Source organism: Xenopus laevis, chromosome 2L (assembly GCF_017654675.1).
Source record: "Xenopus laevis strain J_2021 chromosome 2L, Xenopus_laevis_v10.1, whole genome shotgun sequence".
NCBI lineage: Eukaryota > Metazoa > Chordata > Amphibia > Anura > Pipidae > Xenopus > Xenopus laevis.
This window is the reverse complement of record NC_054373.1, coordinates 776,862-798,665: the sequence shown is the minus strand read 5'-3', so window position 1 is coordinate 798,665 and position 21,804 is coordinate 776,862. Positions and strand designations below refer to the sequence as shown.

General features: G+C 45.5%; 2 protein-coding genes across 7 annotated transcripts; one reads left to right on the top strand and one right to left on the bottom strand.

Moving 5' to 3' along the window:
• Nucleotides 1-1,008: 1,008 nt before the first annotated feature.
• poglut1.L (protein O-glucosyltransferase 1 L homeolog) lies at nucleotides 1,009-8,006 on the bottom strand. Of its 2 annotated transcripts, XM_041581372.1 has the most exons (11): nucleotides 7,773-8,006; nucleotides 6,937-7,027; nucleotides 6,699-6,842; nucleotides 6,178-6,313; nucleotides 5,902-6,023; nucleotides 5,580-5,639; nucleotides 3,988-4,087; nucleotides 3,252-3,310; nucleotides 2,068-2,235; nucleotides 1,928-1,984; nucleotides 1,009-1,845 (listed from the first exon to the last, which is right to left on the bottom strand). In XM_041581372.1, the coding sequence occupies exons 1-11, from the start codon at nucleotides 7,864-7,866 to the stop codon at nucleotides 1,686-1,688; spliced, it is 1,191 nt and encodes a 396-aa protein (XP_041437306.1). In that variant the 5' UTR covers nucleotides 7,867-8,006; the 3' UTR covers nucleotides 1,009-1,685. The 2 variants fall into 2 exon arrangements, with proteins under 2 accessions (XP_041437306.1, XP_041437307.1); XM_041581373.1 differs by lacking the exon at nucleotides 5,580-5,639.
• An 18-nt stretch (nucleotides 8,007-8,024) lies between these two features.
• vangl1.L (VANGL planar cell polarity protein 1 L homeolog) lies at nucleotides 8,025-19,530 on the top strand. 5 transcript variants are annotated; one of them, XM_041581117.1, is made up of 8 exons: nucleotides 8,025-8,138; nucleotides 12,039-12,099; nucleotides 14,195-14,294; nucleotides 14,498-15,102; nucleotides 16,499-16,626; nucleotides 16,892-17,009; nucleotides 18,397-18,631; nucleotides 18,718-19,530. In XM_041581117.1, the coding sequence occupies exons 2-8, from the start codon at nucleotides 12,041-12,043 to the stop codon at nucleotides 18,970-18,972; spliced, it is 1,500 nt and encodes a 499-aa protein (XP_041437051.1). In that variant the 5' UTR covers nucleotides 8,025-8,138; nucleotides 12,039-12,040; the 3' UTR covers nucleotides 18,973-19,530.
• Nucleotides 19,531-21,804: the final 2,274 nt, after the last annotated feature.

The following is a 21,804-nucleotide window of genomic DNA, read 5'->3' as shown; positions in this document are numbered from 1 at the left end:
GAGTTTTACCCAATGCCCATGAGCCGCTTCATTAACACTCGTTTATATCCAATGCTGGGGTTTTAATCCCGTAATCTCGTTTATTGTTTCAGTTCATTATTTAGTAAAACTTCATCTCATTCTAACAGGGAAATTGGGGCTCAAACTGCAGGAAAAGCTTTACTAAGTATTCACCCACAGAACTGACACAACACTGCCCCCTAGTGGCCGAGAACTTGGGAAATCCACTGTTTGTCTCTAATAAAGAAATAACCCTCTATTTATATTATTTATAGTAACATGAATAACCAATATGAATACTAATAGGCAGGATCAATGATTAAACCTTCTGATGAACTGCTAGTGAGTAATAATACACTGACACACACATATATAATAACTGAACTCAATACATTTACAGAGAGACACAGTTCTGCAAGACCTTCAGGTTCCCAATAACCTAGTGATGATCCTGACATCCATTTATGGTCCCAAGACAAAGGGTGGGGGTCCCTTTTATAGCAGAATTCTGAGACAACCCCAAGTTAAAGGGCATGTAAAGGCAAAAAAATAAAATCCCATTTTTACTTTCTTTACTACACAGCAGCTTGTTTATATAAACTATAGTAGTACTTATCTGTTATCTACTGTGTATCCTGTACTTGAATGGCTGCCCACATGGCAACACAGCAGCTTGTTTATATAAACTATAGTAGTACTTATCTGTTATCTACTGTGTATCCTGTGCTTGAATGGCTGCCCCCATGGCTACACAGCAGCTTGTTTATATAAACTATAGTAGTACTTATCTGTTATCTACTGTGTATCCTGTGCTTGAATGGCTGCCCCCATGGCTACACAGCAGCTTGTTTATATAAACTATAGTAGTACTTATCTGTTATCTACTGTGTATCCTGTGCTTGAATGGCTGCCCCCATGGCTACACAGCAGCTTGTTTATATAAACTATAGTAGTACTTATCTGTTATCTACTGTGTATCCTGTGCTTGAATGGCTCTTGCTGTTACTGTTCCTTGGAGTCGATGGATTTATGTAGAAATTCCAGAATTCTGCAGTCAGACAATGTGAAAATCCACAGGATCAGTTATAATTTTGTATAAAAGTTTTATTTGCTGGTAGTGTAAAAATGTTTTGATCCCACAACCACAAAATTGAGACCCCCCCCCCCAAAGCGGGCCATGGGGGGGTATTGTAACAGTAGAAGATGCTTGAACCTGTGCAGTCTGATATCCCCCCCCCTCCAAATAAATGGGATTCCCTGCACCTCCCATAATATTTTACATGAACCAATGGGAGAAGAGCTCAGCTACCTGCCCCCCCTGTTACACATCACATCCCTTTATTTGTAATGAAGGGGCCCCACCTGGTTCTTCCTCCTTCTGACAAATCCGGAGCTTCCAGTGCCCCACACTCCCCCCTGAGGTGCGTCTGTCTATTCTGGGGGTGCAGCGGGGTAGTACAGAGGGTATGAGGGAGGCGAGTTCCCCAAATAGTCCCCCCCCACTGCAGAAATTGCTCCCCAGAATCCAGTTCAGCCCAGACCTGCCAGTGACACATGACAGTTGGTAGAGTTGCCCGGGGGGGGCAGGACTGGCTGATCAATGCAGTAAGGTTAGTGGCGGGTGAAGGTAACAGAAGCCCCGGCTGAGGTAGTGAGGGGGCAGCAGCTAATTGTGGGGGTACAGGTCAAAGTTCAGTATGTGGGGGGGGGGGAGCGGTGACCTCCCTGTAGTGTTTCCTCTTCTGCACTCGGTACTGGAGCAACTGGGAATATTGGCGGAGCAGTGACCCCCAATACTGGGACACGTCCTCCATGCGCAGGAAATCTCTGATAAACCTGTGGCCCCTGTGGGGGGGGGGAGAAATGATTATTAATGGGGAGGAACATCGTTGCAAACAGCCCCCACCCACATCCCCCCCCCAATCACCTTTCTGCAATCTTCTTCACTTCCTCGTCGTTCTCATTCACAAACTGCAGTAACTCCCTGGGGGTGACAGAGGGGGGGGGGCATTAGATGGGGGGGGTGAATGAGGGAACATTTGATGGGGGGCAGATCAGTGACATTACCTCAGATCCGCAAGCTCCGCACTGACCGGCACATAATGGAGCCACGGCTGCAGCCGATGGTAAAAGAATTCCAGCCAATCGTCCCCCACGTGGAACACCAGAGACCCGCACAGGAACAGGTGCTTGAGCCGGAAACTGGCAGCCACCCCCCGGAAATTGAACAGGAACCTGATGATACAGAGACACCAGTCTGACCAATATGGAGGGGACACTACTGGTCTGTCTAATGGGGAGAGTGCGAGCAACAGAGCTCACTAATGTTACCCCAGGAAACAGCCAGAATGAGACAACAAATGAGACAGACTTTCAATTCACAAAAACGACTGCACCAGAATCCAGAATAGAGACAGCAAGTGAGAGGCAGAGGGAGAGAGTGAGAGGCAGAGAGAGAGAGTGAGAGGCAGAGAGAGAGAGTGAGAGGCAGAGAGAGAGAGTGAGAGGCAGAGAGTGAGAGGCAGAGAGAGAGAGTGAGAGGCAGAGAGTGAGAGGCAGAGAGTGAGAGGCAGAGAGTGAGAGGCAGAGAGTGAGAGGCAGAGTGTGAGAGACAGAGTGTGAGAGACAGAGTGTGAGAGACAGAGTGTGAGAGACAGAGTGTGAGAGACAGAGTGTGAGAGACAGAGTGTGAGAGACAGAGTGTGAGAGACAGAGTGTGAGAGACAGAGTGTGAGAGACAGAGTGTGAGAGACAGAGTGTGAGAGACAGAGTGTGAGAGACAGAGTGTGAGAGACAGAGTGTGAGAGACAGAGTGTGAGAGACAGAGTGTGAGAGACAGAGTGTGAGAGACAGAGTGTGAGAGACAGAGTGTGAGAGACAGAGTGTGAGAGACAGAGTGTGAGAGACAGAGTGTGAGAGACAGAGTGTGAGAGACAGAGTGTGAGAGACAGAGTGTGAGAGACAGAGTGTGAGAGACAGAGTGTGAGAGACAGAGTGTGAGAGACAGAGTGTGAGAGACAGAGTGTGAGAGACAGAGTGTGAGAGACAGAGTGTGAGAGACAGAGTGTGAGAGACAGAGTGTGAGAGACAGAGAGTGAGAGACAGAGAGTGAGAGACAGAGAGTGAGAGGCAGAGTGTGAGAGACAGTGAATCCCAAAGAAGTCCCTGTGAATTGAGCAGGGGGAGGAGTAACAGTTTGGGAAGGAGAAGAGCTGGGGGTCCGGCAGGAGGAGCGTTAGGAGAACACACACTTGTAACCACAATGATCCACCAGGGGAACTTCTTTGGCTGGAGGTCTCCCCAGAGTGTCCTGTTGGAGAAAGGGGTAGAATATAAGCTCTTCTGCCTACAGTGTATCCTGGGTACTGACTGTCTATGTCTCTCATTCTTATCAAACGGATAATGACTCCAAACTAGGGTGGGGGACAGACAATTGCTCCTAAACCAACGTGAATTGAAATGGACGTACAAGTAAAATACACTTTCTCCCAATAGATTGAATGAAGAGAGGGAAGGGTTATGAAATTCTGTTTTTGGTTTTTTTTTTTTATTTATTACTTTTACAGAGATTATCTGCATATGATACTGTATTTAGGGACCCTGATATGAAATAGAACAAATCAATGGATTGATATGCTCACGTCTTTAGTATGAATTAGTGATTGTCACTTTTGTATAGTGATTTATTGTATTAGTATTTTATGACGCGCACTGATGAATTGTATTATTGTTAAAGAAAACGTATCTATGAAATTGTATGGGGCACTGTCACTTTAAATTAGTCATCATAAGGTATTGAATAATGATATTTATATGTATGTTCTAGATTTGTATGAGAATGGGCTCTATTTAATATGATGACACTAAATTGTATAATAATGGCACAAGGCAATGGGTAGTCATGTGTCTATAGTTCTATGTCCCATCTCATGAGATGCCTCGTAAGCAGAACAAACCCAACTATACAAGTCCCACCCTCGGCCTCACCCGCTCGGATTTCCAGGCCTGGTTCTTGGTATATTCTGCATCCACCAGATCAGGGCTCTCCCGGGACAGGAGGATCAAGGGGTCCCTCTCAGGGCTGGTCCTACAGTGGGAGAATTAACAGGAGGGGGAGGAGTTATACGAGTGGGAGGGATGGAGGAGGCGCCATCTAGTGGCAGGGGGTAATAAGGGGACACTTGTGAATGAAGGTTTCCCAGTTGTGTCCCAGTTAAAGAAGCGCTGATGTTTGTGCCACAGTCTGAGTGACCAGTAAATGAAGTAATTGTGCCAACTATAAAGAAGGGCTTAGGAGTGACCCCTTGGAACAACCCTTACCTGGGCAATATCTTTTACCTGGGCAATATTCATAAGGTGCTTTTTGTTAGACGGTAGGAGGAGCTTAAAGACAGGGAAGACCACACTGGTCACACTGACACTGCCCCCCACCTGTAAGACCCTCTCATTGTTCTGCAGTCACCTGTTCTTAAAAAAAATCGTTAATATACAACAAAAAAAAAAAAACCACAAAGACAAATGACACTTTGAAATCACTAAGAAATAACTTACCGAAACTCCGCTTGCGCTCCTCTTTAGAAAAGTCGATCCAGAGATCCATCGTGCGGCGCTTAATTTCTCCTCCCTGCCTATAGCCAGAGAGGATAAATCGAGTGCCGCACGATGGATCATCGCCCTGTCACCTTTTCTGAAGAGGAGCGCAAGCAGAGTTTCGGTAAGTTATTTCTTAATACAGACATAGTGATTTCAAAGTTTCATTTGTCTTTGTGTTTTTTTCCGTTGTATATTAAAAAAAAAATTGATGTTACTGGTCCTTTAAGACTTCACCTGTTCCCGAGCTAGGGTTGCCACCCGGCCGGTAAAACACCTGCCAAGGCCAGTATTACAGATTACCGGCAATGCAGTTGCCGGTAATTTGTAATATCCTTTAAAAAAAAAAGCTCTCGGCCTGCCCCCATTTGCGCAGAACTTAACTTTTTGTAGTGTTCTTCACATTGCCGCAATGTTGCTCTGCCCCTTTGTGCGGCACACTGTGTAGCCCCACCCCTTTTTGCATCATGGACCGCCTCCTTTTTGTACCAGCCCCCCACAGGCCAGTTATTTTTTTCACTAAAGGTGGCAACCCTATCCAGAGCCTTCACCTGTTCCCGAGCCTTTACCCGCCTGCCCTAGACCAGGTACATTGGCCTAATAAAAACCGTTGCTAAACGGCCAAATGAAGTCTAATCATGTCGATCTCTTTCCTGCATCACTGGCCTTTCTGCTGCTGTTGTTGTTGTTCCCAGGCCCAGATTTTAGGCTTGGGTGTCCCTAGGCCGCTGGTGCCCTTGTGAGCACATACTCCCTGCGCACATAAACTCAAGCACTGGGGATAACAAGTACAGGAGAATGTGTCCCCGGTGCTCCTTAGGTTGTGGCTTTGCAATATGGCAGCTCCCAAGGGCTCAACTAACAAAGATTCCAGTTAGAGGCTGATTAACAGGCCAGCAGCGGTGGGGGCAATAACCTGATCAGAAAAATGCTTTTAATGGCAACATTTAGTCCTGCTGCCCCCAAGACTTTTATTCCCAGTGACTTACCTGGAGCCTCTGAAATATCCTTTGGAAATTTTCTTCTCCCAGGGCCAGAGATCGGCCGCCCTGCAGAGACAGGACTTCTCAGTATCAGGCTCTGGTTTTGCACATAAGTACATAAAGTAACAAAATATATAAATATTTGACTGTCCTTCTCCCACCCCATAAATCTGTCATTATTACATTGAATGAGTCTTCCTACAAGATGCACCTCCATCCTGTCATTTTATAGCACAGCCCATTGGACCCCACCAAGTTTCATTTAGTACAATGCACCAGGCCCATATACAGTGTATATTACATATGGAGCCACAGAGCTGGCACTCACTTCTTCAGATCTTCCCTCATAAGGTCCCAGCGTCCCAGTCCAGTGGGGTAAATGGGCCAGACTGCAGGTCCCCCTTCCCAAAATGTCCAGGCTGGATACATGATGTCATTATAATCTGATGTCTACGACAAAGAAATGCTCATAAATCACTCGAAATGTTACATCTGTCTGTGGCTCGACCCTCCCAGAACTTTATTTATAGTTCAGTGTTACTATGTAAATTCATATGAGCAGCTCTGTCCCCCACCCTCTAGTACGTCCTTATGTCTGTCCCACCTTACTGAAGGAGAAGATGGGGATCACAGGACTCATCCAGCGAGGGACCTGGGGATAGTCTCGCACATTAATGACCAGCTCCATGTCTGGGAGATTAGGGAGCAGCTCCAGCAGAAAATGTTCCACTCCACTGCACCTACAGGAGAAGGAGAAACAGACATGGAGGGAGGAGCTGCCATACTGTGTGGGAGCAGGTTCTATAATTTTGCTGTGAATATAGATCAGAGGAAACAATGGGAGATAGTGTTCCCTGGGCTAAGACCCCCTTTATAGGAACACAAATTCAGTCCAGATTTCTCTAGCTGTACTGTCACTATGGAAACATCGCACTGTAATTCCTATTTCCATCCTGTAATATCACACAATGGACTGAACCTCCAGATCTCCCTGCTGAGAAGGTTCTAGAGCACTTCCTGGTCCCATGATTGTACAGAGAATGTTCTAGAGCACAAGGAACGAGTTCTATGGTAGAGAACACTGTTTTGGTGCCTATAGTGGTCTTCATGCCCCCCCAGATGTACCGTGCTGGAAACATGCACTCCTCCTCTCTGTACAGCCGATGGTTAATGATCTGATAATGGGTCCCCAGTTTTCGATTAAGAGCATTCTGCATCAGGTCCTGAGAGATACCGGATCTAAATGGCTCCAGGTCTTCTTGCAGAACCCTATAGGGGAACCAATGAGGAGAGACCACAATCCAAATTGAGTTAGAGACTGGGAATGAGATGGGGAGAAGGGGGGGGGGGGTAGTTACGTTACCTATAGTAACAGGTCCCATTGTGACTATCGGGGGGCGAGTGTCTCTGCACAGCCGTGTGGATTTGATTCAGATACTGGAGCCAGCGAGAGTCTACGGAGGGGGAACAGATGGTGTCACACACACACAGACACAAGTTGTGAGGAGAAATGTCATATCAATTATATATTTCCTCTGTCCCCCACAAGCCCCTCTGTTCCCCCCACAGGCCCCTCTGTCCCCCCACAAGCCCCTCTGTTCCCCCCACAGGCCCCTCTGTTCCCCCCACAAGCCCCTCTGTCCCCCCACAAGCCCCTCTGTTCCCCCCACAGGCCCCTCTGTTCCCCACAGGCCCCTCTGTTCCCCACAGGCCCCTCTGTTCCCCACAGGCCCCTCTGTTTCCCCCACAAGCCCCTCTGTCCCCCACAAGCCCCTCTGTCCCCCACAAGCCCCTCTGTTCCCCCCACAGGCCCCTCTGTTCCCCACAGGCCCCTCTGTTTCCCCCACAAGCCCCTCTGTCCCCCACAAGCCCCTCTGTCCCCCACAAGCCCCTCTGTTCCCCACAGGCCCCTCTGTTCCCCCCACAGGCCCCTCTGTCCCCCACAGGCCCCTCTGTCCCCCACAGGCCCCTCTGTCCCCCCACAGGCCCCTCTGTCCCCCCACAGGCCCCTCTATTCTCAGTCAGATACAGGAGTGTGTCCCAGTGCTGCAGAAGAAGCTGCTGCATTAGAGTGTAAGCTCTTTAGCCATATAATAATGTGTATATTCCCCAGTGTGTGGGACTGATGTAGAATTGCAGGAGAAGACTCCCCAGTAGTTTATAGTCAGTGTTACAATGTCCCCAGGAGTCTGTACTTACCCCCGGCGGCGCCCCCCTCACTCAGCACCGGGGGCAGGAAGAAGCCAATCAGCAGGATTTCCAACATGGCCGCACAATCATATCTGACGCACATCGATGCGCTCGGCGATCTGCTCTTTGCCCTGCCCCTATTAGACGCTTTCAGCGGTGCGCGCAGAGGCTGCCGGGAAGGGACTTGTGTGAGGGATTTGGCGGTGTCACTTCTATTAGGGGTCGGAGGGTCGGACTGAGCCGCTTTGGATATTTAGGGCCCTTGGGTCACGTGACGCTGGACTTTCTCTAATGAATCACGGGGGGTGGGACCCGCGGCTTTGCCTTAACTACAACTCCCACAATCCCCTCCTGCACCAGAAACAAGTCCCACAAGTAAATAGAAGTTTATTTCTCTAGTGAAACATTCTATTTTCTTGTTGCTACAGCCGAATCCTGTTGGACTACACTTCCCATGAGCCACTGCTGCTGTTTTTGCTCAGTTTCTATGGGACTGAAGCTGCTGGATGTTAATTCCTATTGCCTGACATACAGGGCGACTTAGAGATCAGCTCAGGCTGCAGCAGGGAGTTAAATCTGTGTTACTTGATTATTTCTTTTATTATTACACTCAGTGACGTGTTTAGAGACTCAATATATATGTATATATGTGTGTGTGTGTGTTTTGTTATTGAAATACGTCAGTGTCAGTGAATTCACAGGGATGGGACTGAATGAAGCGCCAACTCCTCATCCACCAAATAGTCTGTCTCACCCCAATCCCTCAGCCTCAACCCCCAGTGTAAAATCTACTGAGTCTCACCCCAACATTCACTCAACACATTTATACACTCACTCTACATCATTCCCATCAGCCCCTGCCCCAGTGAGCTTACAATCTAATCTCCCTGTCACACACTGGCTACTTACCTGCCTTTACATTAACTCATTCTGCAGCCTTCTGCCATTTACATCCAATAACCTTATCATTTACAGTAGGGGGTACATTATCCCTTATAATACATGAGTGATACTCAGAGTTCCCTGTATAACTCAGCCTGCAGCCTTGTGTCTTTATATGGTCATATAACCCCTCAGTGACTTCTAATATCCTTATCATTTACAGTAGGGGGTACATTATCCCTTATAATACATGAGTGATACTCAGAGTTCCCTGTATAACTCAGCCTGCAGCCTTGTGCCTTTATATGGTCACAGAACAACCCCTCAGTGACTTCTAATATCCTTATCATTTACAGTAGGGGGTACATTATCCCTTATAATACATGAGTGATACTCAGAGTTCCCTGTATAACTCAGCCTGCAGCCTTGTGCCTTTATATGGTCACAGAACAACCCCTCAGTGACTTCTAATATCCTTATCATTTACAGTAGGGGGTACATTATCCCTTATAATACATGAGCGATACTCAGAGTTCCCTGTATAACTCAGCCTGCAGCCTTGTGCCTTTATATGGTCACAGAACAACCCCTCAGTGACTTCTAATATCCTTATCATTTACAGTAGGGGGTACATTATCCCTTATAATACATGAGTGATACTCAGAGTTCCCTGTATAACTCAGCCTGCAGCCTTGTGTCTTTATATGGTCACAGAACAACCCCTCAGTGACTTCTAATATCCTTATCATTTACAGTAGGGGGTACATTATCCCTTATAATACATGAGTGATACTCAGAGTTCCCTGTATAACTCAGCCTGCAGCCTTGTGCCTTTATATGGTCACAGAACAACCCCTCAGTGACTTCTAATATCCTTATCATTTACAGTAGGGGGTACATTATCCCTTATAATACATGAGTGATACTCAGAGTTCCCTGTATAACTCAGCCTGTAGCCTTGTGCCTTTATATGGTCACAGAACAACCCTCAGGGACTTCTAATATCCTTATCATTTACAGTAGGGGGTACATTATCCCTTATAATACATGAGTGATACTCAGAGTTCCCTGTATAACTCAGCCTGCAGCCTTGTGCCTTTATATGGTCACAGAACAACCCCTCAGTGACTTCTAATATCCTTATCATTTACAGTAGGGGGTACATTATCCCTTATAATACATGAGTGATACTCAGAGTTCCCTGTATAATTCAGCCTGCAGCCTTGTGCCTTTATATGGTCACAGAACAACCCCTCAGTGACTTCTAATATCCTTATCATTTACAGTAGGGGGTACATTATCCCTTATAATACATGAGTGATACTCAGAGTTCCCTGTATAACTCAGCCTGCAGCCTTGTGCCTTTATATGGTCACAGAACAACCCCTCAGTGACTTCTAATATCCTTATCATTTACAATAGGGGGTACATTATCCAGTTAGTGTACAATAGGAGAGAGGGGGGTGCTGGTCCGTGTCAGTGATTGAGGTTGTAGGTCGGTTGCCAGGGAATGTGGGAGGGAGAGACGCACCCCTGGAGGGGGGGGAGGTGCGGCCGGGCGAGTTAGGTGAGTTGCAGGGAGTCTTTGCTCAGCACAGAGGGATCATCATTGAGGCTGCAGGATAGGGGGGTGACTAGTAACCAGGTAAGGGTTAGGGAGACCCCTGTAGAGCAGTGCTGAGTATCTCCACGCAGTATATATAGTATTTGTGCTGTACAATATGATACAATGAGTGTGTGTGGGGGCTGCTCTGCATTTACCTATATGGGGGAGGGGGGGCACCTGCATTCCTGAATCAGACATTCCTTATTGTACTGGGGTGGGGGTTACCTGTACATTACTGGCTACTGAGAGGGAATCCTTACTACTGGATTAGGGCTCATACTGACCAGCATTTCACTCTGCGTTCCCTGCACATCATGTTCTCTTGCACCTGCATTACATGCCACTGACTCAGTGAGTGTGAGTATGTGTGTATGTGAGTGTGAGTGAGTGCAGGCTCTTAGCAAGAATACATTGTGTTACTCCCTGTGCTGCAATACTTTATAACTGACCGCATGACAATATGCTCGTCAGTACAAGCCCTTAGACTCCTTACTATATTAGGGTGGGGGTTATTCATAGGTTTGATTAAGTTTTGTTTTAGAAGAATTCATTTGTATTTTGGTTTGTGCCGGACACTGGGGGGAATTCCTTATAGGGGAGGTTCACCTTTAAGTTAACTTGTAGTATGTTATAGAACGGCTAATTCTAAACAACTTTTCTCTTAGTCTTCATTATTTGTGAAGACCAATTCATTATCATTTTTGAATAATTTACCTTCTTCTTCTGACTCTTTCCAGCCTTCAAACGGGGGTCACTGACCCCATTAAAAAAAACAAATGCTCTGTAAGGCTACAAATATATTGTTATTGTTACTTTTTATTCCTCATCTTTCTATTCAGACTCTCCCCTATTCATATTCCAGTCTCTTATTCAAATCAATGCATGGTTGCTAGGGGAATCTGTTACCCTAGCAACCAGATGGCTGAAATTACAAACTGGAGAGCTGCTGAATAAAAAGCTAAATAAGTCAAAAACCACAAATAATAAAAAATGAAAACCAAATTGTCTCAGAATATCCCTCTCTACATCCTACTAACAGTTAATTTAAAGGTGAACAACCCCTTTATTATATTGGGATGGGGGTTACCTATGTGTCAGATTGGACTGTACCAGGTATTGGGAAGAATTCCTTATTATGTTTCCTTGGGGGTATTAGAAGGTTCTCCTTATTACAACAGGGCTGCTAGGGATTTCTTGTTATACTGGTGTTAGAGTGGGATCCTCTTCATTATACTGACAATCCATATGCTAATGACCCCCTGCTCTCTCTATGATACTGATCTCCCCGCTCTGTATAACAGTACTGAGTATCTCTCCCCCAATACCAATCTTCCCTCTCTGTATAATGGTACTGTGTATCTCTCCCTACATAGCGATATCCCCACTCTATATATAATGGTATAATAGACGAGCCACAAATATCCAGTGAGATATATAGTAAATAAAGTACCCCCTATTGTAAAACATAAGGATATTATAAGTCGCAGAGGAGTTCAATGACTCACTGAAACTTGTGTATTATAATAAATAAAGTTTCCCCTGCTATAAAATATGAGGATATTAGAAGTTACCTCTGAGTTTCATGACCTGTATAAAAACACTGGCCTTTTAGATGATCATGAAACTCCTCTGTGACTTATAATATCCTTATATTTTACAAGAGGGGGTTTATTCACTATATAAACAGTGATGTTCAGTTATAATCGGGTTTAGTGATGTCATTTCTGTCACATGACTTATGATTATCATGTGCCTCACCTGCTGCTTGTCCTGTTATTTCCCTACAGATATGGACACGGAATCCAACCACTCGGGATATTCACATCACTCTCGGGGTCGCCAGCAGAGGTACCAGAGTACTAACATTAGAGCACCCATTTGGGAGCTATAGTTCAGCAGGGTGCTCAAGCTGAGGGTCCCACGTGTGAAGCAAGATGAAGAGTCAGCCTGGTGGTTATACCTCAGAATAGTTACAGAGACCTTGGGATTGATCTTGCAGGATCCTGTAGAAAGTGGAATTCCATGGAAGGGGCAGACGCAAATGCAGAGATGTTATGGGGGAGACAGATGGTTTATGGGGTGAAGATGTTGAATTACCTGGAGATGAGGGGTGTTTGGCCTGAGGAGGGAAGTTGATGATGTCCAATATCATACTTATTAATAGAAATTGGGAATATTGTGTTGTAGAATAAATATGGGGAAAATGGATCTAGGGGGTGGAATTCTATGGGAAAGCTGCTTTCCAAGACAAGGTTTGTGGGTCGTATTGAGAAGATGTTATGAGACCTCTAGGAGGCCATTGCTGTAGAGTGGAGGCTTTGGTTGAGGCTGTACAGAAATTTGCAGGTCATTGATAGTGGGAGCCAGTGAAGGGACCAGCATCCTGGGATTGGTTGGTTTGTACTTGGGCTGTTACTGGTATTGGTTGGTTTGTACTGGGGCTGGTACTAGGGCTGGTACTGGTATTGGTTGGTTTGATCTGGGGCTGGTACTAGGGCTGGTACTGGTATTGGTTGGTTTGTACTGGGGCTGGTACTGGTATTGGTTGGTTTGTACTGGGGCTGGTACTGGTACTGGTTGGTTTGTAGTGGGGCTGGTACTGGTTGGTTTGTACTGGGGCTGGTACTAGGGCTGGTACTGGTATTGGTTGGTTTGAACTGGGGCTGGTACTGGTATTGGTTGGTTTGTACTGGGGCTGGAACTGGTATTAGTTGGTTTTTACTGGGGCTGGTACTAGGGCTGGTACTGGTATTGGTTGGTTTGTACTGGGGCTGGTACTGGTTGGTTTTTACTGGGACTAGTACTAGGGCTGGTACTGGTTGGTTTGTACTGGGGCTGGTACTGGTATTGGTTGGTTTGTATTGGGGCTGGTACTAGGGTTGGTACTGATATTGGTTGGTTTGTATTGGGGCTGGTACTAGGGTTGGTACTAGTATTGGTTGGTTTGTACTAGGGCTGGTACTGGGGCTGGATGGCAAAAGGTTTCAGCAGTCAGAGTAAGAGATGATGAGGTTTCATGGAAAATATTAGGGGTCATTTCTGACCACAATCGCATTTACTTCTCAGCAGTCAGTTGCGCAGAAAAGTCTATTCATTTTTTGTTTCAAAATGTGATCTTTGCACTTCCCTATAGTTGTACTCGGCACCACTCACACCTGCCTCCCATCCCAAATCAAATGCACTTGTACTTATAGACTCAGGGGAACCTTGGAGCTACTTCCACCTCTGGACCAAGCAGTATCTCCAGGGTTCACCCAGGCTTTGTGTCAATAGTCACATCACACAACTCTAACAACAAATACTGCAAATGACCACACTCGTGAGCAGTGTTGGACTGGGACACCCGGGGCCCACCCAATAACCTTAGACCAGGGACCCACCAATTAATCTTAGACAAGGGGCCCACTCTCAGTACTATTATTCTTCCTCCCCTCACTCAACCTCTATTTTCCTAGTCTCTTTACAGACTATAATTTATTATTCCATCTATTTAGTCTCTTTGTTCTCATAGAAATAGGGAATGTCCATGAAATAGGCCAAATGTTTAGTAGCCTGAGGGGCCACTGACACCTGCTCGGGAGGGTTTCAGTGCAATTGTGTCTGATGAACGTCTAGGTGTGAGCTTCATTTTACAGGAATTTTGCCAAATTGCCTGCAATTGCTTTATTAACAGTGGGGCCTCGGTGGTTGATATAAACAGCAGGGATATGGTCAATAGAGGAGAAAGGTGGAAACTATGACAATAACAGTGAAGGGGGTTAAGGAACTACAATTGATTGGGCTACAAGGGGTCCTACAGTAGGTTTTGGTCAAGCGATTGTGGTGGAGACAAATTGATCTGGAATTTGGCTGTACTTTCCAAGAGCCTCTTTTACCTAAAGATCCCTTTTAAGGACTGACCCCTTTTTACTCAACCAACAGACTGACCCTTTTTAACTTGCAGAGAGAGACGTCACGATGGACAAAAATCAGTTAATGTTACGGTTGGACAGCCCCTGCTGGGTGAGGATTCGGGGCGCGGAGAGGAGGATGAGGAGGGACAGGTGAGACAAAGGTGCAAATGGCGCCTTCTCTGGTGTCCAAAGAACAATCACCTTTCCTATAACTCCACCTATTCTCCAAATAACCTTCCACCTATTGGTCTGTCATCCCTAAAATGTCTTACACATTCCTCTCTAATTTGCCCTATTTTATAACTTTGACATTCACTGAGAAATAACTTTCCACCTACAAACCCTTTTTGTAGGATGATCGTTGGGGTGAGACCACCACAGCGGTCACATCAGAGCGTAGTGCATCATTCGAGGACTTGGCCCCAGTTGGAACCTCTAGGATCCCGGACACTGTTAAGCCTAATACCTGGATTATGATTGGATTTTACTTGAGCTGTGCTCTTGGACTTTTTGCTATCCTTACCCCACCAGCTTTTATTGTGCTCCCCCAAGTTTTTTGGGGGTCTCAGCTGGAACCCTGTGGTGTAGTCTGTGAGGGGCTTTATATTTCTTTGGCCTTTAAGCTGCTTCTTCTTTTTTTGGCTAGCTGGGCTGTTTTTCTCCGTCCTCCACGTTGTGATCTTCCTCGACTAGTTGAATTCCATGCTCTTCTAATAGTCTTGCTCTTCTTCTTCCTCTCCTCTTACTGGCTCTTCTATGGTGTGAGGGTCCTGGGCCCACAGGAGAAGAATCTCCTTGGAGTGGTGGAATATGCAGTCTCATTGGTGGATGCTCTTATTTTCATTCATTACCTTGCTCTCATTTTGCTTGAGCTCCGCCAGTTGCAACCCTTCTTCTACCTGAAGGTCATGCGGAGCAGTGATGGAGAGATGCGATTTTACAGCCTTGGAACCCTCAGGTATGTGTAGGAAGGACCAAGGTGAGAAACTAGGTGAGAAAAGGTTTGAGTTGCCTGGCTGATCTGTACTCACATGAGATTGACTATGGAGGAGCTTGTGGCATACACATGCTTTATATTATGGTGGATGGATCTGTTATTCATGTTAATGGTGGTTCAGGTGACTCTGGGGAGAATTATTCACTGGGCAGAACAGTCATGTTCCTTTGGTTAATAAGAGGTGGGGAACATTATAACAAGATAGATATTGGTCTGCTGCAGGTAGGCATTTGTAAACGAAATTAAAGAAAGAAAGAACAGTGAGTGGAGAAAAAAGAAGTGGGATGATTAGTGGAGCAGAAACAAGAACTGGAAAAGAAGAAGTGCAATGTTTGGTTGAGTAGAAACAAGAAGTATAAATGGTGGAGAAGGAATGGGATGATTGTTGTAACAAAATGTGAAAAGGATAGGGACAAATGTAATTTTAACTGTATCAGATACAATTAGTAGTAACGACAAAAAGATATTTGTTTCTGCTCCAACATTCTTTCCTTCTCCAACTGGTAAAGAAAGATAAAAAGGGGGACGTTTGTTGTAGAAAAGAGAAGTCGGATATTTGTTGAAGTAGAAAATAATGAGAAGAAAGCTCACTGGAAGAGAACTGGGGTGTTTTTATACAGCAAATACAAAAAGTGGAAAAGAAAGAAGTAAGATGTTGAGTAAAGAAAGTATAAAAGTTGTAGACAAACAGGGTGATTGTTGGAAAAGAAGCTAAGTGTAGAAATAAAGGACAAGAAGTGGGATGTTTGGTGGAGTAGACACGAGTAAAATAGGATGAGAACTTTGAGCAGAAAGGAATGTATTTTAAATCAGAAACTGAGTAGGAAAGGAAGATAAAAAGTGGTTTGTTGGACTAAACAATGGATGAGAAAAATTGACTGTTCAGGAAAAGAGTAGGAATGGAGGAGAAGAATGAATATGAAATGGATCGGAAAGAATAAATAGGAAAGGAAAAGAAAAGTGAGAGAAGAAACATAGCGAGAAGAAATGGAATGTAGGTTGGATGAGAGGGTGTCAGAAGGAAAGGAACAGAAGTGGGTGTTTGAGCACAAAAAGATAAGACGGATGAACTGTTTGTTGGATCAGTAAGAGAGTAGGAAAGGGGGAGAAGTTGGATATTTTGGTGGAGCAGAAACAAAAAGTGGAAAAGTAGAAGTGAGAGGTTTTAGACATGTTGTAGGGTAGAAACAAAGACCATGCAACAAGGAGTAGTAGGAAAGGAGGAGAAGGAAAGAAATGTTTTCTGAGAAATTAGGAAATAAGAAGAATAAGCAGAAACTAAAACAAGGGGCAGAGTTGTGATTTCCAATGTGGAGTGAAGTAGTGTATCTATGTAACTGGTGCCTTCTGTGTGCAGTATACAGAGAGCCGCCCTGTTTGTATTGGAGAATTACTACAAGGACTTCCCTGTGTTTCGCCCCGATCCTCCTGTGGTCAGAAAGCGAACCCGGCACAACAACCACCACCAAGTGTACAGTGTGGATGGTGAGTGGGACAATTAGATGTGTAAGAGCTGGATACAGTGGTTTATACAGAGGAAACAAATGAAAATAAACACAAGCAATGATGAAATATACATATTGTGTATATAAATAATTCTGCAGGCAAGTGTAAGTACCAGGAACTTCTCAGATCAGCAGAACCTGAACCTGGCTGGATACTACTATATTACAGAGTTATTCATGTCTGCTGGGCCCATGATAGCTAAATAAACATAATAATAATAATAAAGTCTTAAACTTCTCTCCAGGTCCCAATAGCAGCACAGTCAGCCAATCACAGACTCTGATCTCAACATCGACCAATTACAAAGAGAGATATTATGAAGAGGCAGAACATGCACGGAAAGTCCGGAGGCGCAAAGCCAGGTGAGAAGAACCTGTTTGCTCACTGTTTATATAAATATATAATTTAATACATAGATATCTAGATGCATCATTTGCTAATACAGAGGGCAGGGAAGCCCATACAATTATATACAGTAGATACATTAGATATAGTAGACATTAAATACATTAGATACAGTAGATCCATTCCTGAGTCCTCATCTCAAGACCGTAGAGCTCCAGCTCTCAATCAAACACAGCAACAGCAATCACTAGACAGGACAGGCCTCATGACACTCAGACGCACGGACGTGCCCAGACAAGCACTGGCCTCGCTGTATGTGCACATAAGTTTGGCTGCAGAAGCAGAACAGGCTACAGACACCAAGTGTGATAGGAAGAATAGGGCTCAGGGGATATCAATGGGGAAAGAGCAGAACAGAGAGCTGGGGAAGAAAGGAAAAGAGCCAGAAACTAGAGGAGAGGGTAACTGAGAGAGCGGGTAAGTGAGAGAGTGAGTAAGAGCTTGGGGTAGTGGAGAGAGAGAGTGGGTAAATGAGAAAACGGGTAAGTGAGAGGGTGGTTAAGAGCCTAAGGTAGTTGAGAGAGAGAGAGAGCAGGTAAATGACAAAGCGGGTAAATGAGAGAGCAGGTAAATGAGAGAGCGGGTAAGTGAGAGAGCGTGTAAGTGAAAGTGGGTAAATGAGAGAGTGGGTAAGAGTCTAGGGTAGTGGAGAGAGAGAGAGAGCAGGTAAATGAGAGAGCAGGTAAATGAGAGAGCGGGTAAGTGAGAGAGCGGGTAAGTGAGAGAGCGGGTAAGTGAGAGAATGGGGAAGAGTCTAGGGTAGTGGAGAGAAAGAGAGCAGGTAAATGAGAGAGCAGGTAAATGAGAGAGCGGGTAAGTGAGAGTGGGTAAATGAGAGAGTGGGTAAGAGTCTAGGGTAGTGGAGAGAGAGCAGGTAAATGAGAGAGCGGGTAAGTGAGAGAGCGGGTAAGTGAGAGAGTGGGGAAGAGTCTAGGGTAGTGGAGAGAGCAGGTTAATGAGAGAGCAGGTAAATGAGAGAGCGAGTAAGTGAGAGAGCGGGTAAGTGAGAGAGTGGGGAAGAGTCTAGGGTAGTGGAGAGAGAGAGAGCAGGTTAATGAGAGAGCAGGTAAATGAGAGAGCGGGTAAGTGAGAGAGCGGGTAAGTGAGAGAGTGGGGAAGAGTCTAGGGTAGTGGAGAGAGAGCAGGTTAATGAGAGAGCAGGTAAATGAGAGAGCGGGTAAGTGAGAGAGTGGGGAAGAGTCTAGGGTAGTGGAGAGAGAGAGATAGCAGGTACATGATAGGGCAGGTAAATGAGAGAGTGGGTAAGTGAGAGAGTGGGCTAGTGCCTGGGGTAGTCGCAATGCAAAGCTACTAATGAGTGACTGCTTGTGTCTGTGCCCACAGGCTGGTGATGTCGGTGCATGATGCCTTCTCTCAGCTGAAGCGCTTGGTGCAACAGGACGAAGAATGGAAATTGCCCAACACTTTACATCCACGGGAAGCGGCCCAGAGCATATTCCCACTAATTGCCCAGAGCCTACAGCGCTACCTGCGCTCCACCCAGCAAGCTCACCTGCACAGCATGGAGGAGATAATCCAGCATCTCACACTGTGTTTGACCCATCGAATGTCACCCCAGGTAAAGTGCCCGGGCATCAGAGATGGAAAACTGTCCCGTACAGTGGTAAATACATACTCATACTGACCCCCTTTTCTTTCTGTCAGGCCTTTCTGGAGCAGTATTTGCACCCTGGCCCTCCTGTTCAATACCCCAGCAACCCTTATGGAGTCTGGACACTGGTGAGTGAAGAATCAGTCACAAGTCCCCTTAGATCTGATCTGACTTTCTGCCTCCAGTGCTCTGACACTCAGCTGCTGGTGACTGTTTGTGGGATCCCGTTTCTGAAACTGAGTGAGACCTTCATCTCCCCAAACTCCCATCGTCTCATTGTGAGTAGCAAACCTGAGACCAACCTGTGAGTGGCCGTTAGTAGGAGCAGGGATAGAGGGACTTGATGTTTGCTAGGCAAAGTGATGGAATGAATGGAGGGCACTGCTATGCTTACCCCAGCAATCATTATACGCCTCATTGGTTTGCCTCCTGGAGATGGAAAAATGGTTCATTGATGTGATAGCTCCTCAGCTTGTTGGTAGATGCTGTGATGGAAAGATGTTTCACCTTGGTGGTAGCCACTAGCATGGAAGGTGCCTCAAGCTTAAAGCTTTGAAAGAATGTTCCACCTTGTTGTTTCAAACTTGGATGGAAAAATGTCACCTTGGTAGTAGCCATTGGGATGGAAGGATGCCTCAGCTTGGTGTTACCCACTGGAATGGAAAGGTGGCACCTCGGTGGTAGCCAGTGGGAAGGCTGGCTGATATTGGGAGAAGACTTGCTGCTATACCATACTCATGACAAGAGACATATTAATGTATTTATACAAGCTAATTCCTTGCACGTGTGACCAGGAGGAACCAATATTGACCTCTGTATTACAGACATTATTATTATTGTTAGTATTAAACTAAACTTCGAGTGGTTGCACCTTCTTCTTCTCATTAGTGAAGGGCAGTTCCTTCACACAGTCCAATCTTCATGAACAACCAATCAGAACTACACTGCAAATATCTGATTGGGATTTTTTGGGTCACTCTGCTGGACCATAATAAGGCCCATTTACAACATAACCTTGCACATGGGCTGAGTTGATTGACACATTGCAGAGAAAAGACAGGGGGCACCTCTTGCCCTGGGTTTATTATAGAGGCAAGAGGGTCCCATAGATATAGCAAATACGGCATTAATGGATAGCAACCAATCATATTTCTGCTTTTATCTTCCTTATTGCACTAGTTTATTACTAAATGCCTGCTGATTGGTTGTTATGAACTAACAAAACAGACTCCTTTGCTGTGTTCCTGCATAACCCCCAATCATTTTGGGAAGACAAGGAAGGATCTCCTAGGCAGGGGGTAGAGGGATTTTTTTTTCACTACCTGCAAATTGCAACTTTCATTGGCTCCAGAGAAGTTATCATAAGGACCACAGACCTCAAATATCGGGGGGGGGGAGGAAGTTGACAGATTTTCCTTGTTCTATGTTCCTTAGGGCCACACGAACACATGACAGTTGTATATGATTGTCTGACTAACTGGGTCAGAGACTTTCAGTGCTTTCCTGTGGCTGTAGGGCAGTGATCCCCAACCAGTAGCTCGTGAGTAACATGTTGCTCTCCAACCCCTTGGATGTTGCTCCCAGTGGCCTCAAAGCAGATGCTTATGTTTGAATTCCAGGTTTGGAGGAAAGTTTTGGTTGTATAAAACTAGCAGGTGTACTGCGAAACAGAGCCTCAATGTAGGTTGACAATCCACATAGGGGATACCAAATGGCTAATCAAAGCACTCATTTGGCACCCCAAGAACATTTTTCATGCTAGTGTTGCTCCCCAACTCCTTTTACTTCTGAATGTTGCACATGGGTTCAAAAGGTTGGTGATCCCTGCTGTAGGGCATCCTACTCATCATACGATAAGAGCAGGAGTGTCAGAGTTAGTACATTGTTGGGGCCCATCCCGTCCATGTTGCCTGTTAAGCTCAGTGAAGTCACATGTTTGATGCAAGTTGCCATTATCTCCCATAAAGTGCCACCCATGAGTGGTTTCTCAGTTGGATCTCATGTGAGTCACAAGAAGTTACATTTCAGTTCTGGAATCATGTGACTTGTGGCAGTAGGGTTGCACACACACACACACATATACATGGGGGGTTGGGGTTCCATATGAAGCTGCCTCAGTGGGAGGGTCAGTCCTGAACCTTGTAAGAGTGGGCCTTAGTGATGGGCCATCGAGTGGATATACATGACCAAGCTAAAAAAAACAAAGCCATAGGTACAAGGATAGTGAGGGCAGCAGATAATCTTCAACATGGCCTACTAGAATTATCCAGTAAAGCCAACAGTCATTCTCTTCAAATTTCAAAAAACTGGGGTGCCTCTATATTGCAAGCCCAACTGAAGTATCCACTATAGACCCCCAGAATCAAGGGGTCTTTGTGTGCTCATTTATTCCTGTACCTGCAGGGCAATATAACAGACTGGCCTGGTGAATACCACACTTCTTACTGTAACCCCTTCGTATTAATACTTTTGAGAGCCCAGCTTGACTATTCTACAGTGCTTGTTCTCTCAATGGATCTATGATTCCTATTGGCTCAGTCTGTTTCTTCATCCCCCACCCTAATTCTGTGTCCAGGTTAAAGGGGGCTCTCCAACGTCACCCAACAGATCCGATGCTTCAGCCCCTCTGTTTTCTTTCTAATAAAGGACCTTGGTCCAATTGACCTTGCTCAGCTAATGCTTCTTTTGCATCACTTGACATTTTCTGCCCATCCTGACCATCATATCTACTTGATCCTAATTGGTTTATAGGTGCCATAAAACAAGTTTTGGAAAGGAGAAACTAAGGTGAAACATCTTGTTTCCTGCCAAGTCCCCAACCAGCTTTAAAATGAGTTTGCCCCTAAGTGCTTTCTGTACATCCAGTCTTGGTCAGGCCACAACCAATGAAACAACATGCCCAGCACCTTCTCACCAGCAAAATGTTTCCCCATAAAATGACAATGTGTTCCCTAAAGTAATGCCCTTCTTACTGATCTACTGGAACTGGTCTTTATAGTGGTACTGGTCTTAGTGCACAGACCCTTAATCTCTTCTCATGGCCATGAACTATCATGTCTGTAAATAGATCTCCCTGTTCTCACACCAGCTCCTCTCACTTAGCCCTGAAATTAGACCTCTGGTAGGAGCCAACATGGAAT